Source organism: Xenopus laevis, chromosome 9_10L (assembly GCF_017654675.1).
Source record: "Xenopus laevis strain J_2021 chromosome 9_10L, Xenopus_laevis_v10.1, whole genome shotgun sequence".
Classification (NCBI taxonomy): Eukaryota; Metazoa; Chordata; class Amphibia; order Anura; family Pipidae; genus Xenopus; species Xenopus laevis.
Window position 1 is genome coordinate 12,017,006 of NC_054387.1, and position 14,886 is coordinate 12,031,891.

Below are 14,886 nucleotides of genomic sequence, written 5' to 3' on the forward strand. Positions count from 1 at the left end.
AAACTTGGTGCAACTCCGAAAGCCCGAATGGACCTTATTTAAGAAGAAAAAAGCCCGAAAAAATAGGGTCGGGCAATCTTCTGAGCTTTCTCCGAAAACTCGCAAAGAACTATATTTTTTTCAGAGTTTTTTTGCGCTGAAACCCCCGCACTCATTGGATATCGGTATGGACACTGACACTGGGACCTTCCCCATTGACTTATACAGGACCTCAAGAGCTTTTAGATGCCGGGGTTTCGGATTGAGAGTTTTTAGACCTTAATAGATTTCGAATTGCTCCGAAAACTAAGAATTATTCGAGGTATTTGGACCTTGATAAATAACCCCCTATGTTGCCAATTGCTCTACACTGCCACTCACAGTCAAAGTGGGTACAACAATCCCATCCCAGAGTAGTTTTTTACACATTCTTACCTAGAAAAAAAGGCAGGTATCCATACTCGGCACTAAGTTGCTTTACGTGGTGGAAGCACAAGGCAATTAACAATATACTTTAAGGTATGAAGCCACAGTGCCCAGTAAAACAACTCTGCCATCTGTTCTCAGACATGATCTCAAAGCCCATTGGCACCTAATCTAATGGCAGACAATCAGCAGGGACTTGGGACGGATCCCACTCCGAAGGTTACACTTGTAATCAACTTCAATCTTGTCACCCGTTTCTCTTATCAGTGTCCCTCTCTAATGAGCTGCTAGCAATCTACCCCCTGCTGCGCCGGGAAACAAGTCACAGAACTGTCCCCACTCCACTTAGCAGGGTCTTGGCACGGATTCCTGAAGAAGGAGAAGCGAGAGCCAGAGAGAGGGACGGCTCATTATCAGGTGCCGCAGAACAACACAGGAAATGATTGCCCCAAAAATAAACCCACATGAGGGTGTTTTGGGTACTTATCCATTATCCGGAAACCCATTATCCAGAATGCTCCAAATTACGGAAATGCCATCTCCCATAGACTCCGTTTTATCAAAATAATACAAATTTTTTGAAAGGATTTCCTTTTTCTGTGTAATAATAAAACAGCAGCTTGTACTTGATCCCAACTAAGATATAATTAATCCTTATTGGAAGCAAAACCAGACTTTTGGGTTTATTTAATGTTTACATGATTTACTAGTAGACTTAAAGTATGAAGATCCAAATTACTGAAAGATCCTTTATCTGGAAAACCCCATGTCCCTAGCATTCTGGATCACAGGTCACATACAGGGTCGGACTGGCCCGGCAGGGGCCCACCGGGTTTTTCACAGTGTCCCGCAGGGCCAGTCCGATCCTGTATACAGGTATGGGACCGGTTATCCAGAATGCTCGGGACCTGGGGCTTTCCGGATAAAGGATCTTTCTGTAATTTGGATCTTCATACCTTAAGTCTACTAGAAAATTAAAACCCCTTCTCCCGATATTTGGATTCTACAAAAAAAATTTTTTTTGCGTGTCACAGTAGCGGGGGCCCTGGGCCCCCCAGTCCGACCCTGTCAGTATAAACTTTTCCAGAATTATGTCAGTGTAATTTGCTACATTGATTTGTTTTGGGCAAATGAGAGGGCAGAAAAGGACAGAGAAGAGCGACTAAATTGATAATGGAAGTTAACGCCAGAAAGTCATTTGAGACCAGAGCCTTTTGATCATGTGACCACAGTCATTGTCCATTGGGTCTAATTATTAGCAAGCACCCAATCTCTCCAAGGACACCTCCAGATCATCATCATCATTTATTTATATAGCGCCAACAAGTTACACACCTCCAGATGAACCAGTTGAACGTAAACACCCAGAATTCCGCTGCCAGCAAAGGGCCGTTGCCCTAATTATACACCCTATGTGTTTTTAGTACTGCAGGAGGATTCTGCTTATGAAAACTTGGAGACCAATGGAGTCTTGTGCAAGGCTGAAACAAGCAAGTCTGGCTGGGGATTCTGGGAGCCGTTGCTGGATTTAAAGATTGGCCTCCCTTCCCTTCAGAAGTATAAACAAATCAGCGGCGAATGATTAAAACATGTATCGCTTTCGGGAGGAAGGATGAAAAAGAGAGGGGAAAAGAGAGAAGGAGACGGTGAATGACAGAGTAAAGTTGAGTACAACCCGGAATAGCGACTTTGATTTAGTATGAAAGTGACAGTTCGGTGGCTGCCTCGCTAAATTGATGCTTCTTTGGAGTCGAGATTTTGTCTCCCTGTGAGTGACAAGCTGGCGGGTGTGTAGGTGCCCCCCGCTCACAGCTAATCAGCGGATCATTGCTCTGGTCCAGACCGACGCACAGACACCTTCTGATCCCCGGAATAGCTGCAAAGCTCTGCTTCCTATACACTTACTCCTTTCTATACACTTACTCCTTCCTATACACTTACTCCTTCCTATACACTTACTCCTTTCTATACACTTACTCCTTCCTATACACTTACTCCTTTCTATACACTTACTCCTTTCTATACACTTACTCCTTCCTATACACTTACTCCTTCCTATACACTTACTCCTTTCTATACACTTACTCCTTTCTATACACTTACTCCTTTCTATACACTTACTCCTTCAGCGACAGCTCAAAGGCCACAGGCCAGGCGGCAGTTTAACAAAGCCAAACATTTAGAGGCACATTTATCAAGGGTCGAATTTCGAATTCATGTGAGTTAAAGGAAACGCACTTAAAGGAAAACAATACTATACCCCCAAACAATGTAGGTCTCTATAAAAATATATTGCATAAAACAGCTCATATGTAAAACCCTGCTTCATGTAAATAAACCATTTTCATAATAATATACTTTTCTAGTAGTATGTGCCATTGGGTAATCATAAATAGAACATTTTAAAAAATAAGGGTGGCCTCCTGGGATCGTACGATTCACTGTGCACACAAACATAACAACAAACCATACTTGTTAGGTCACATGAGCCAATTAACAGACAGAGTTGTGTCTTTTGCTTCAACACTTCTTCCTATTACAGTTAGAGCTGCAGTATTTCTGGTCAGGTGATCTCTTCATGTTACAGTTAGAGCTGCAGTATTTCTGGTCAGGTGATCTCTTCCTGTTTCAGTTAGAGCTGCAGTATTTCTGGTCAGGTGATCTCTTCCTGTTTCAGTTAGAGCTGCAGTATTTCTAGTCAGGTGATCTCTTCCTGTTTCAGTTAGAGCTGCAGTATTTCTGGTCAGGTGATCTCTTCCTGTTACAGTTAGAGCTGCAGTATTTCTGGTCAGGTGATCTCTGAGGCAGCACACAGACCATCACGAAATGGTGGTTCAAGGCAAGAGATGTTAAAGGAAATATTTACTTAAATATATATTCCAGTTTGGTAAGATTCTTTAATGTGTCACTTAATATGATATAAACTATCTGTTGCTTAAGTGTTCATTTTGGGGGTATAATTTTCCTTTAAAGGAGAATTCAACCCTAAACTTAAAAAAACCCTACCCTATATAGACCCCCCTCCACCCAGTCTAAAGGTGGCCATAGATGTAGAGATACGCTCGTTTGGCGATGTCGCCAAGCAGGCAGATCTCTCCCCGATATGCCCACATTGAAGTAGGCAATATCGGACTGATCCGATCGTGGGCCCTAGGGCCCAACGATCAGATCATAATGCATCCAAAATGGGATGGACAGCATAAACGCACAGATGCGCCTATGATCATATTGGATTTTTTAACCTGCCCAATCGAGATCTGTCCGACTTTCAGCCAGATATAGATCGGGGAAACCCGTCGGATGGCCCCACACACGGCCAATAAGCTGCTGACTTGGTCTGATCCCAGCTTTTTTTGGCCCGTGTAAGTGTTACCCCGGGCAAATGTCCCTAACGTTTTACTTACCACTCGGTGCAGATTCAGGCATCGGAGTTCACGGGCGCCATTTTCTTCTCTTTGGAAATCTTCAGTATGAGACCAACAAGTGGCGCATGCACAGTTGAAGCAATTTTCTGTTCTGTGACAACTGCGCATACACTGAAACTCACGAAAATTACCAAAGCGCCGGTCTCATTCCGAAGATTACCGAAGCGACTGAAGATGGCGCCCGTGAACTCCGCTGGACAGAATCTGCTCTGAGGGGTGAGTAAAACGTTAGGGGCATTTTCCCGGGGTAACACTTAGGCTGGGGGGGGGAGGAGAAAGGGGGGTCTATGTAGAGTAGGTGGGTAGGGTTCTTTTAAGGTTAGGGTTGAATTCTCAGAATTTAAGCAGCGGGCAGGCACCACTCCAGAAAACCAAAAATCAGTCAGTCAGTCAGTAGAATCCAGGAGCCAAAATTTTTGAAACAGTACAAAAAGCCTGACGCGTTTTGTGTCCCACAAGGACACTTAATCATAGGCATAGGATCATAGGCATAGGTTTAGGGTTGAATTCTCCTTTAAATTCGATATTCGACTTGGGGAAATGTATTAATAAAATCAAAAAACTCGGACGAGTTCAAACAACCCGAAAACTCGAATCGAATTTGAATAGAATTCAATCAAACATGATTCAAGTTTTTTCTCTGAAAAAAAAAAAACTCGAATGTAAGGAAGGCTACAAACATCGCCAAATTGATCCCTGGACCTCTCCCACTGACTTTTATACAGTAATTCGGCAGGTTTTAGGTGGCGAATAGTCAAATTCAAATTCTTAAAGGGCCAGAGTATGATAAATCTCACAAATCCAATTCAATTTTTTTTAACAAACTCAAATCGAGTTTGTATAATTCCCTATTCGAATTTGACCGTTTTGACCATAAAAAAAAAAAATGAAAATTTGGATTTCAATTCAACCCTTAATAAATCTGCCCCTTCGTTTAATTCACTTTGTGTCCCCTCCCTGCTGGGCGACCCATCAATGTACCAACCAACAGCTCCTTAAATTTTAAATAAGGGACATTTACAGAAGCCTCCCCCCAGGGGTACCATTAAAATAGATAGGGTGCGATTCCAAGCTCCTGTCTTACATAACAACTTACAGCACTGCAGACTGGAGGTGCCTATGACTGAATCGGCTGGAAAATGTGGCCGGACCTCTCAGCCTTCTCCGATTTTCACTGCCCCTCCGAAGCCTTTGCAGCTCCAGCCCCTGGCTGTAAAATGGTTAAGGTTGGAGATCACCTAAATATATGCAATTTCAGTTGAAATCAAATTAAGTCCCCCCACAAAAGGGCATTTGAGTTAAAAGGAGCTGCCTTTGTTCATTGGGATGATCAGTGCGTGTGCAAAGCAGGAATTCATTTATCTTTCTCTGACAGTTTAGCAGCAAATTGCACGGCTGGGCGAGTGGCACAGATTCCGCTACAAGTGGTAAAGTACTAATTCCGCATTCCCAAAACATTGAATTCGTTCACCTTCAAATAACCGCCGTGGGGAGGCCCGGCTTTTCCTCGTACTTTCCCTTCCCTTAGTTCATGAACAGATACACAGAGTAGCCACTATAACTAGGCCTCAGTTACACAGTCCCTGTCCCAGTGGAGCTTACAATCTAATTTCCCTACCACACACCCCAAGGTCAATTTCATCCAGGGATGCAGTGAATACAGGATTTGTTTCAGGATTTGGGCAGGATTTCCGCAGGATTCGGCCGAATCCTTGTGCCTGGCAAAACGGAATCTGAACCCTAATTTGCATATGTAAATTAGGGGCGGGTAGGGAAATCACGTGACTTTAAAAAACAAAACCCTTTCCTGCCCTGCATATGCAGATTAGGATTCGCATTCAGTCCGGCATTCGGCCGAATCTTTCACCAAGGATTCAGAGATTCAGCTGAATCCCATATAGTGCATTCGGTGCATCCCTAATTTCATTAGCAGCCAATTAAAAGAGAAGGAAAGCTACAGATGCAGTTTATTGCCAATAGATTAGCCACAATAGTGCAAGCTATAACACAATATTTATTCAGTAGAATGTTTTACCATACCTGAGTAAACAGCTCTAGAAGATCTCTGTTTGTTTAGGATAGCAGCTGCCATATTAGCTTGATGTGACATCACTTTCTGCCTGTCTCTCCCAGCTCAGTCATAGCTCTGAGCTCAGATTACAGCAGGGAGGGGAAAAAGCGAGGGAGAGAGGAGCAAACTGAGCATGCTCAAGCCCTAGCCCTGGAGGTTTAAGCTGAAAACAGGAAGTCTGATACAGAAGCCCATGAGTACACAATAGAAGGAAAGAAATGCTTCTTTTGACAGAGGACTCAGATCAGCGTTACTTTAAGGGTTTACTGTATATTTATATAGACCTTTCTGATAAAGCTTACTTAGTTTTAGCCTTTCCTTGTCCTTTAAAGTGGTCAATATGTTCGGCATCCCCCAAGTGAGGCAAATTACTGGTGGCGCTGTACAATCAAAGGGGTTATACGAAGAACATACAGAATTACAGACATAGCGACCAATAACCGATACAAAGGGTGAAGAGGGTCCTGCCCAAAAGAGCTTACAATCTATTTTCCTCTATTTCCATGATGTCATTAAGGATCCGTGACTATTCAATGTTTAATGAGGGGGGGGAGTTGAGTACTAGTGATGGGCGAATTTGTTCCATTTCGCTGCCGAAACTGGCGAAAAATTAGTGAAACGGCTTATCATGAAGATCATTTGTTACATAATCTAGCCTTATTCAACTATCACTAGATCCCGTATTTGACTCTGTTTCTATGACCTGCCATAAAGCAAGACAAGGCTGCTGTGTTTGTAGTGACACATAAACACCACATGCAGAAGAGCTAGGCAGGGATCCACCACATTCACAATTTCAGGATTTGGATAAATACTGAAATCATCACAAAACATTAGGCCAAATCCAGACCCTAATTTGCAAATGCTAATGAGTAATATCATTAAACAAACTGCATTCAAACATTGTTACCTTCAATTGTTAGTGGTTACAAGTCACAATATTTAGGGTTTGGATCAACTAGGCTCCAGGTTTTCCCTAAATCCTAATCCAGCTAAAATAATTAGTTACAACAATAAACTGCCCATAGTTGCAAAGCACAGTGTTAATCTGAGGTCAGTGCCCTTAAAGGGCCGCTCTGAGTCTTACAGTCGTCTGGGTGTCGGCAAATCAGCTTTGTGGCGCAGGAGAAGTTGATAGACTTTATCCTCTTTCAGTGGCGAGGATTTGTCTCTAAATCTGCCCCTGACACTTGAACAACGTCTTATAGTGACAGTAAAGCAAAGGGACAGAGTGTGGGAGTAAGAAAGTGTTGGAAGGGTTACTGTCTGCTCTGCTCTCATTTCCCTACAGAAATAGGGATTGGTAGCACTAGATAGGTACCTAATATATAAGGACAGAGACAAGAGGAAAGTGTTGGAAGGGTTACTGTCTGCTCTGCTCTCATTTCCCTACAGAAATAGGGATTGGTAGCACTAGATAGGTACCTAATATATAAGGACATAGACAAGGGAAAGTGTTGGAAGGGTTACTGTCTGCTCTCTCTCATTTCCCTACAGAAATAGGGATTGGTAACACTAGATAGGTACCTAATATATAAGGACAGAGACAAGAGGAAAGTGTTGGAAGTGTTATTGTCTGCTCTGCTCTCATTTCCCTACAGAAATAGGGATTGGTAACAGTAGATAGGTACCTAATATATAAGGACAGAGACAAGAGGAAAGTGTTGGAAGGGTTACTGTCTGCTCTGCTCTCATTTCCCTACAGAAATAGGGATTGGTAGCACTAGATAGGTACCTAATATATAAGGAGAGAGACAAGAGGAAAGTGTTGGAAGGGTTACTGTCTGCTCTGGTCTCATTTCCCTATAGAAATAGGGATTGGTAGCACTAGATAAGTACCTAATATATAAGGACAGAGACGAGGAAAGTGTTGGAAGTGTTACTGTCTGCTCTGCTCTCATTTCCCTACAGAAATAGGGATTGGTAACACTAGATAGGTACCTAATATATAAGGATAGAGACAAGAGGAAAGTGTTGGAAGGGTTACTGTCTGCTCTGCTCTCATTTCCCTACAGAAATAGGGATTGGTAACAGTAGATAGGTGCCTAATATATAAGGAGAGAGACAAGAGGAAAGTGTTGGAAGGGTTACTGTCTGCTCTGGTCTCATTTCCCTATAGAAATAGGGATTGGTAGCACTAGATAAATACCTAATATATAAGGACAGAGACGAGGAAAGTGTTGGAAGGGTTACTGTCTGCTCTGCTCTCATTTCCCTACAGAAATAGGGATTGGTAACACTAGATAGGTGCCTAATATATAAGGAGAGAGACAAGAGGAAAGTGTTGGAAGGGTTACTGTCTGCTCTGGTCTCATTTCCCTATAGAAATAGGGATTGGTAGCACTAGATAAATAACTAATATATAAGGACAGAGACGAGGAAAGTGTTGGAAGGGTTACTGTCTGCTCTCTCTCATTTCCCTACAGAAATAGGGATTGGTAACACTAGATAGGTACCTAATATATATGGACAGAGACAAGAGGAAAGTGTTGGAAGGGTTACTGTCTGCTCTGCTCTCATTTCCCTACAGAAATAGGGATTGGTAACATTAGATAGGTACCTAATATATAGAGAAGGAGAGAGACACCTGATTGTGAGAGCAGAAACAAAATCTGTTCTCTGTCAGATGAATGAGTTATCCCGGTTGCTGCCAGTGGAAGGCGGCACAGGGAGACATAATGGAACCTGCTTCACAGGGAATACAAAGGGAATGCACTGGAAATACATAGAGAATACACTGGTAAAACACAGGGAATACACTGGGAATGTACAGGGAATACAATGGGAATACACTGGGAATGCAAAGGGGATGCACAGGGAATACACTGGGAATGCACAGGCAATACAATGGGAATATAATGGGAATACACTGGGAATACACATGCAATACACATGAAATACACAGGGAATGCACATGGAATGCCTCTTGCAGAACTAGCACAGGAGTACTCTGCCCGCCTTGCTCTGCCCATCAGCAGGGTTGGCTCTAGGGCTGCCTTTGGTTGTGGCTGCGCCTGGGACAATCAGTCGTTGGGTGTCAGTGGGTGCTGGGCGTTGCATTGCAATAAACAAAACTGCCCCAAAAATGTCCCCATCTTCTCCTGATTGCCCTGGTACAACTATCTTGGCCTACTGCCCCCATCTTGCCTCTTTGTGTTCTATACCTGCCCAACTCCTACCCACCGCCGCGCTGTAGTTGCCATGTCTCCTATTAAACTGTCAGCTCTTCAGGGCAGAGCCCTTGTTATTTATGTCCCTACTGCCAACCCTCTGTGTTATAAATGGATTTGTAGAACTATAAAGCAGCGTCTGCCCCCGAGGAGGTATATAATGACTGCTGTTACTATTCTTCCAATCATTATTGGCATCGAAATGTAACCGATTAACCCCCTATATACCATCGGCATCAAAACACGTTTACTTCCCCATTATCAGTTAAGTTAACATCATAAGGGGCTGAGATAGGGGAGGATTTAACCCTTTTCTGTGCCGAAGAGGGAAAATAAAGTGCAACCCCCTCCCTCCCAAAGCTGTAAAGGTTAAAGTGGGTGGTACATGAAAAGTACAAGATTCATTGTATGCTCTGGCACACGCATGTTACATACACCTCTACAAAGACAGCTCAGTTAGTGCAAGGTGGGAGAGATGACACTTTTAAAATAGAATTAACAAAGAAGGGTATCATGTTAACCCCTAAATGTCCAAACAATACTCTATATTGTGCTTTTCCTTGCTTTGGCATGGGGAGGCTGTTGTGATGATGATTACATCCCTTAGATCAGGCAAAAAGGGGGTTAATTTTCCAAGGATATTGATCATAAGGGGATCTGGTGTTTTGTTTGTGAAACTGAGTTACAGAAGGGTTAAACCTCATTCATATTCTTTATCGAGTGACGCTACCATGGAGTGCATTGGGTAGAGGGGACTAAAGAGTTAACATGGGAAAGCATTTTATTGTAGGGGTCCTGGTGCAAAACTATCTAAAGCCATGATACATACTAGACAGACTGTTAACTATTTAGATGCCTGTGAGAGGGTATAATAAACACTTACCTGTCAGAAAAGGTAGAAACAAATCTGTTAACCATTTAGCTGGTAAGGTTCTCTGCATTTAACGATGAGAAAAAGTGGGAAAGCAATAAACGGTCAGGGGCATAAACCTGTACCTGTCGTATAGCCGCCTTTTAACTATATAAATGACTACCTGTCAGAAAAGGTTGAAAAATAAACCCTTAACCATTTAGCTGCCTGTGAGAAGGAAACTTACCATTACTACCATAAACATATACCTGCTGGGGTCCCCTGCTCACCTGTATGGGTGGAAAAATATTTACAAATTTTCAAAAAAATAACTATTTAGCTTCCTGTAGGGGTATAACTGCTGGCCTGTCATAGCTGCTATAGACGTAAATGAGTACCAGAGAGAATTAACTCTTTAACTCCTGTCCGGGTAATGGTTACTTGTCGGAATTGGTGGACAAATAAACTATTGCTTGTCAGGGGAAAAAATATATACCTGTCAGAAAAAGTTTTATTTTTTTTAAATTAACCTTTTAGCTGCTTGTGAGGGGGTATAAAGATGTACCTGCCATAGCTGCTATAAACACTTACCTGTTGGGGAAAAGTATATAAAAAAAAACTGTTGACCCTTCATCTACCTTTGCGAGTTATAAACACCTCTCAGAAAAGCTATAACAAATTAACTATTGAGCTGCCTGTTAGGGGATAAACATTTACATCTCATAGTTGCCATAAGCTCTTACTTTAAAAAAACAAAACAAAAAACCATTTAAACCCTTTAGCTGCCTGCGAGGGTTAAAAAAAAACAGTTGCCTGTCATAAAAGGAATAATACACTATTAACCATTTTGCTGCCTGTGGGGGGGGGGTTAAAAAAAAAAACCTGTTACCTGTCAGAAAAGAAGGGAGAATAAACAATTAACCCATTAGCTGCCTGTCAGGGTTAGCAAACTTACCTGTGAGAAAAGGAGGAAGAATACACTATTAACCCTTTAGCTGCCTGTAAGCTTGAGCCAACTGCCGCCTGTCAGAAAAGGAGGAAGAATAGACTGTTAACCCTTTAGCTGCCTGTAAGCTTGCGCAAACTGTCACTTGTCAGAAACGGAGGAAGAATAGACTATTAACCCTTTAGCTGACTGTAAGGGTTTGCAAACTGTCACCTGTCAGAAAAGGAGGAAGAATTGACTATTAACCTTTTAGGTGCCTGTAAGGTTTAGTAAACTGTTATCTGTCAGAAAAGGAGGAGGAATAGTTAACCTTTTAGCTGCCTGTAAGGTAGAGCAAACTGTTACCTGTCAGAAAAGGAGGAAGAATAATCTATTAACCCTTAAGCTTTCTGTAAGCTTGAGCAAACTGTCACCTGTCAGAAAAAGAGGAAGAATAGACTATTAACCCTATAGCTGCCTGTAAGCTTGAACAAACTGTCACCTGTGAGAAAAGGAGGAAGACTGGGCTATTAACCCTTTAGCTGCCTGAGAGGGGACGTAATGCAAATAAGAGGGGAAGCTGCTGTGAATAGCAGAAGAGCAGGGAGGGAGGTGTATGATGTCAGACTGGCGTGGGTCAGAGTTGCAGTTTAGTTGCCCCTTTGCCCCAGGGGTCGGAGGCAGCAGGACAGGGAGAGAGAGAGAGGGGGGAGCTGCTCCTCGCTGTGGCCTCCCGCGTGTAACACTCACTGACTCTCCTGTATCTGCCTGAAGTCATTTCTCTCTGTCATCAGGTCGGGGAGGAGGAGGAGGAGTTCTCTGCTAATACTCAGTTTGTTCACTAGATCCCTGGCTGCCTGGCATCGCCTCTCCCTGCCCGTCTGATTGAAGAGGCTTCTCCCCAACTGCCAGCAGCTTCCCCCCTGCCCACAGCACTCCCAGCCTGACAGCAGCACTTCCCTCCAGCCCTGCACCCCCGTCTGACCCTCTTCCCCCCGACCCTGGAGAGGGGGGGTCTCACCCAGCTGCATCCCCCCCTCTCTCCTTCACTCTCTTCCCTTCTCTCCAATTAGTCCTCTTTTATGTTTTCTCCCCCTGTTTTTTTTCTGTATTCTTTTTCATCCCCCCCTTCAACCCCTTTTGTGTTTTTTTGTTTCTGATCTCCTTGAGATCTTGGATGGGAATCAGGAAATTTAGGAGCTTTGCAAGATCCATTCAAGAAAAGAGAAGGAGGAGGGAGATCTAAGCCAAATAGGAAGAGAAGAAGAAGCAGCAGAACAAACCCCAGGCATTTTTTTTTATTATTATTATTCTTATTTGTGATTTTTATTTTATTTTTTTGTGATCTGGATTGAAGAGGAAAAAAAACCCCATCAATATTAAAAAACAAAAACAAAACAAAAAGGCTTTGGGTGAAGGCGGCGTGGACTGGAGAAGAGATGCCCAGGAGGAAACAGCAGGCACCAAAAAGGGCAGCAGGTAAGACTGGCACCCAGTGAAACTGCCACTTTGTCTCCTTTCCTGATACCAACTGCCGCCTGCAACTTTCTAACGTGCAGCCTCCCAGGCAGTGCAACTTTGTTGCCACCTTTTTTTTCCCTGGGATTTCATTTAGAAGTACATTTATTTACAAGCCTCTATATCTGTCTCAGCGGCTGGCAGTTAGTGATTTTATATTTAAAATGTGTATATCGGTATGTATATGTAATTATGAGTGTACCAGATATGCTCCTATGTTTTCTATATTGCTTCAATGTGATACGTTTATGATATAAACTCCAGCTTTACTGACATCCAAGCAAGTTTATTGATAAAGTCACATGTTTAAGGTGCCCTTTATTGAATTCAAGCTCACCATTGGTCGGTTCATATTGCAATAGCGGAATTTAAGGCTGGCAGTGGGATTATAGGTGAGCATTTCTAGATTATACTGAATGTGTAACCCTTATATGCCAAACACTTTTAAGGGTTTTGGTGCAGAGCAGAGTTTAAAAGGCCCTGGAAAAGAGGGGTCCTTTAAATGCTGCTCTCTGCACCAGCAAATCCCTTAAAGTGTTTGTCTTTAAGCCACTTAATATCAGTGAAGCCTGTTGTTTCGGTGGCTGCCGGGGATCAGAGATATTAAAGTTATTATATATATATATATATATATATATATATATATATATATATATATATATATATATATATTTCTCTTATTACCCCAGTTTCTATTTGCCAGCCGCACCCTGGCTTTCCCAGACAACTGCCACGTTTGATGTGACACATGATTGATCGACTGTCATATGTGTGTGGCCTTCCCCCATACCCTCCACTTCTTCTCTCTCTTTTGATCTTTTCCATTCTTGATTGATATCAATAAATCATTCGCCATGGAAACGCCAGAACCGGTGACGCAAACGTTGGCCTTCGCTTCTTTTTCGCCCCAAACTGGCACAATTCTGATGATCTTGTTGTTTAGTGGGGGGGTGTAACGTGGGTGTATTTTTAATGTAAGGGAGGGAAGAGAAAGCTTTTGTTTTTTTAAGACTGGCGAGTAAACGTTTGAAATTTCCACTTTCTTCCGTGCCCCTTACTGGCGTGGCCTCGTTTAACCCCTTTGTTTCCCCTCTGTGCCAAGTCCTCTAAACCAGAATCAAAACCCTCTTTCCTTTTTGTTTTGGTAAAAGTTTGGGTGACTTTTCCTGTTCATCAGAACCTTTGAACTTTACACAGACGGTCCACCTCTTCCTCCAAAACAATATCATAATATCCTTTAGTCGTTTTGGGGGTCTCGGAGGAAAATTGGGGTGATACAACTGCTTTCTGAGAAACATTGACCTTTAAATCATGAACAATATTTGTATCTTTTAGTTTTTTTTAAACCCCATTTCAGTCTTCAGCAATATAATATTCCTTCACGACCCTGGTTTTAAAGGGAAGATTAAACATAATTGCTGCTGAAAGCAGAGTCTGTCTGTCTGTCTGTCCCTTTTCTCTTCTCTGGTTCTGATTCTGGAAACTGCTCTGCAGAAACAGATCTGCCTTTATTTCATTGACACGTAACTTTAAATGCAGGATAGACGTTTGCTTCGAATTACATTTTCTTTCATGATGCAAAATACACTGCTTTCTTTTTTTCTTTTGGGTGGAGTTCCCCTTTTTTTATTATAAGAAACTTATTATAAGAAACTGGCAACTTATACAGGATTTATAGAACCTGGAAGGCCAAAAAACTGCCGACCTCAGGCTGAATACTGTGTTTTGAGTGTGTGAATAGGTGGGATTGTTTGTGCACTTTGGTGCCAGTTCTCTGCAGGACTTGGGTTCAACACAGATCCATGGTAGAACAATTCTGTTTCTGCATAATATCTGTGTGTGTGTGTATATATATATAATATATATATATATATATATATATATATATATATATATATATATATATATATATATATATATATATATATATATATATATATATATATATATATATATATATAAGTATATATATATATATATATATATATATATATATATATATATATATATATATATATAGTATATATATATATATATATATATATATATATATATATATATTATATATAATATATATATATATATATATATATATATATATATATATATATATATATATATATATAATATATATATATATATATATATATATATATATATATATATATATATATATATATAAACAAGGGAAAGTATATATATATATATATATATATATATATATATATATATATATATATAATATATATATATATATATATATTCTCATTGTCGAAGAGATCCGCACTCACAGGACTTAATGATAATTCAAATTTCTTTATTATGGGCAGACTGATGTTTTGGCTACCTCCGTAGCCTTCCTCAAAGTCAGTCTCCCCATAATAAAGAAATTTGAATTGTCATTAAGTCCTGTGAGTGCGGATCTCTTCGACAACGAGACCATACTATTCACTGGACCTGATGGTTGATCCCAATGATTGTTGATCCCAATGTTGTTTATAGGGAAAAAAGATAAATATATA

General features: G+C 41.3%; 1 protein-coding gene across 1 annotated transcript in view; it reads left to right on the forward strand.

The window, feature by feature from the left end:
* Window positions 1-12,174: 12,174 nt before the first annotated feature.
* The window catches only part of tshz2.L (teashirt zinc finger homeobox 2 L homeolog), a 129,877-nt gene continuing 127,165 nt past the window's right edge, over window positions 12,175-14,886 (forward strand). The window contains exon 1 of the mRNA XM_018234939.2: window positions 12,175-12,325. Coding sequence (XP_018090428.1) covers window positions 12,286-12,325 — 40 coding nt within the window. The 5' untranslated portion in view covers window positions 12,175-12,285. The remainder of the gene's footprint in view (window positions 12,326-14,886) is intronic.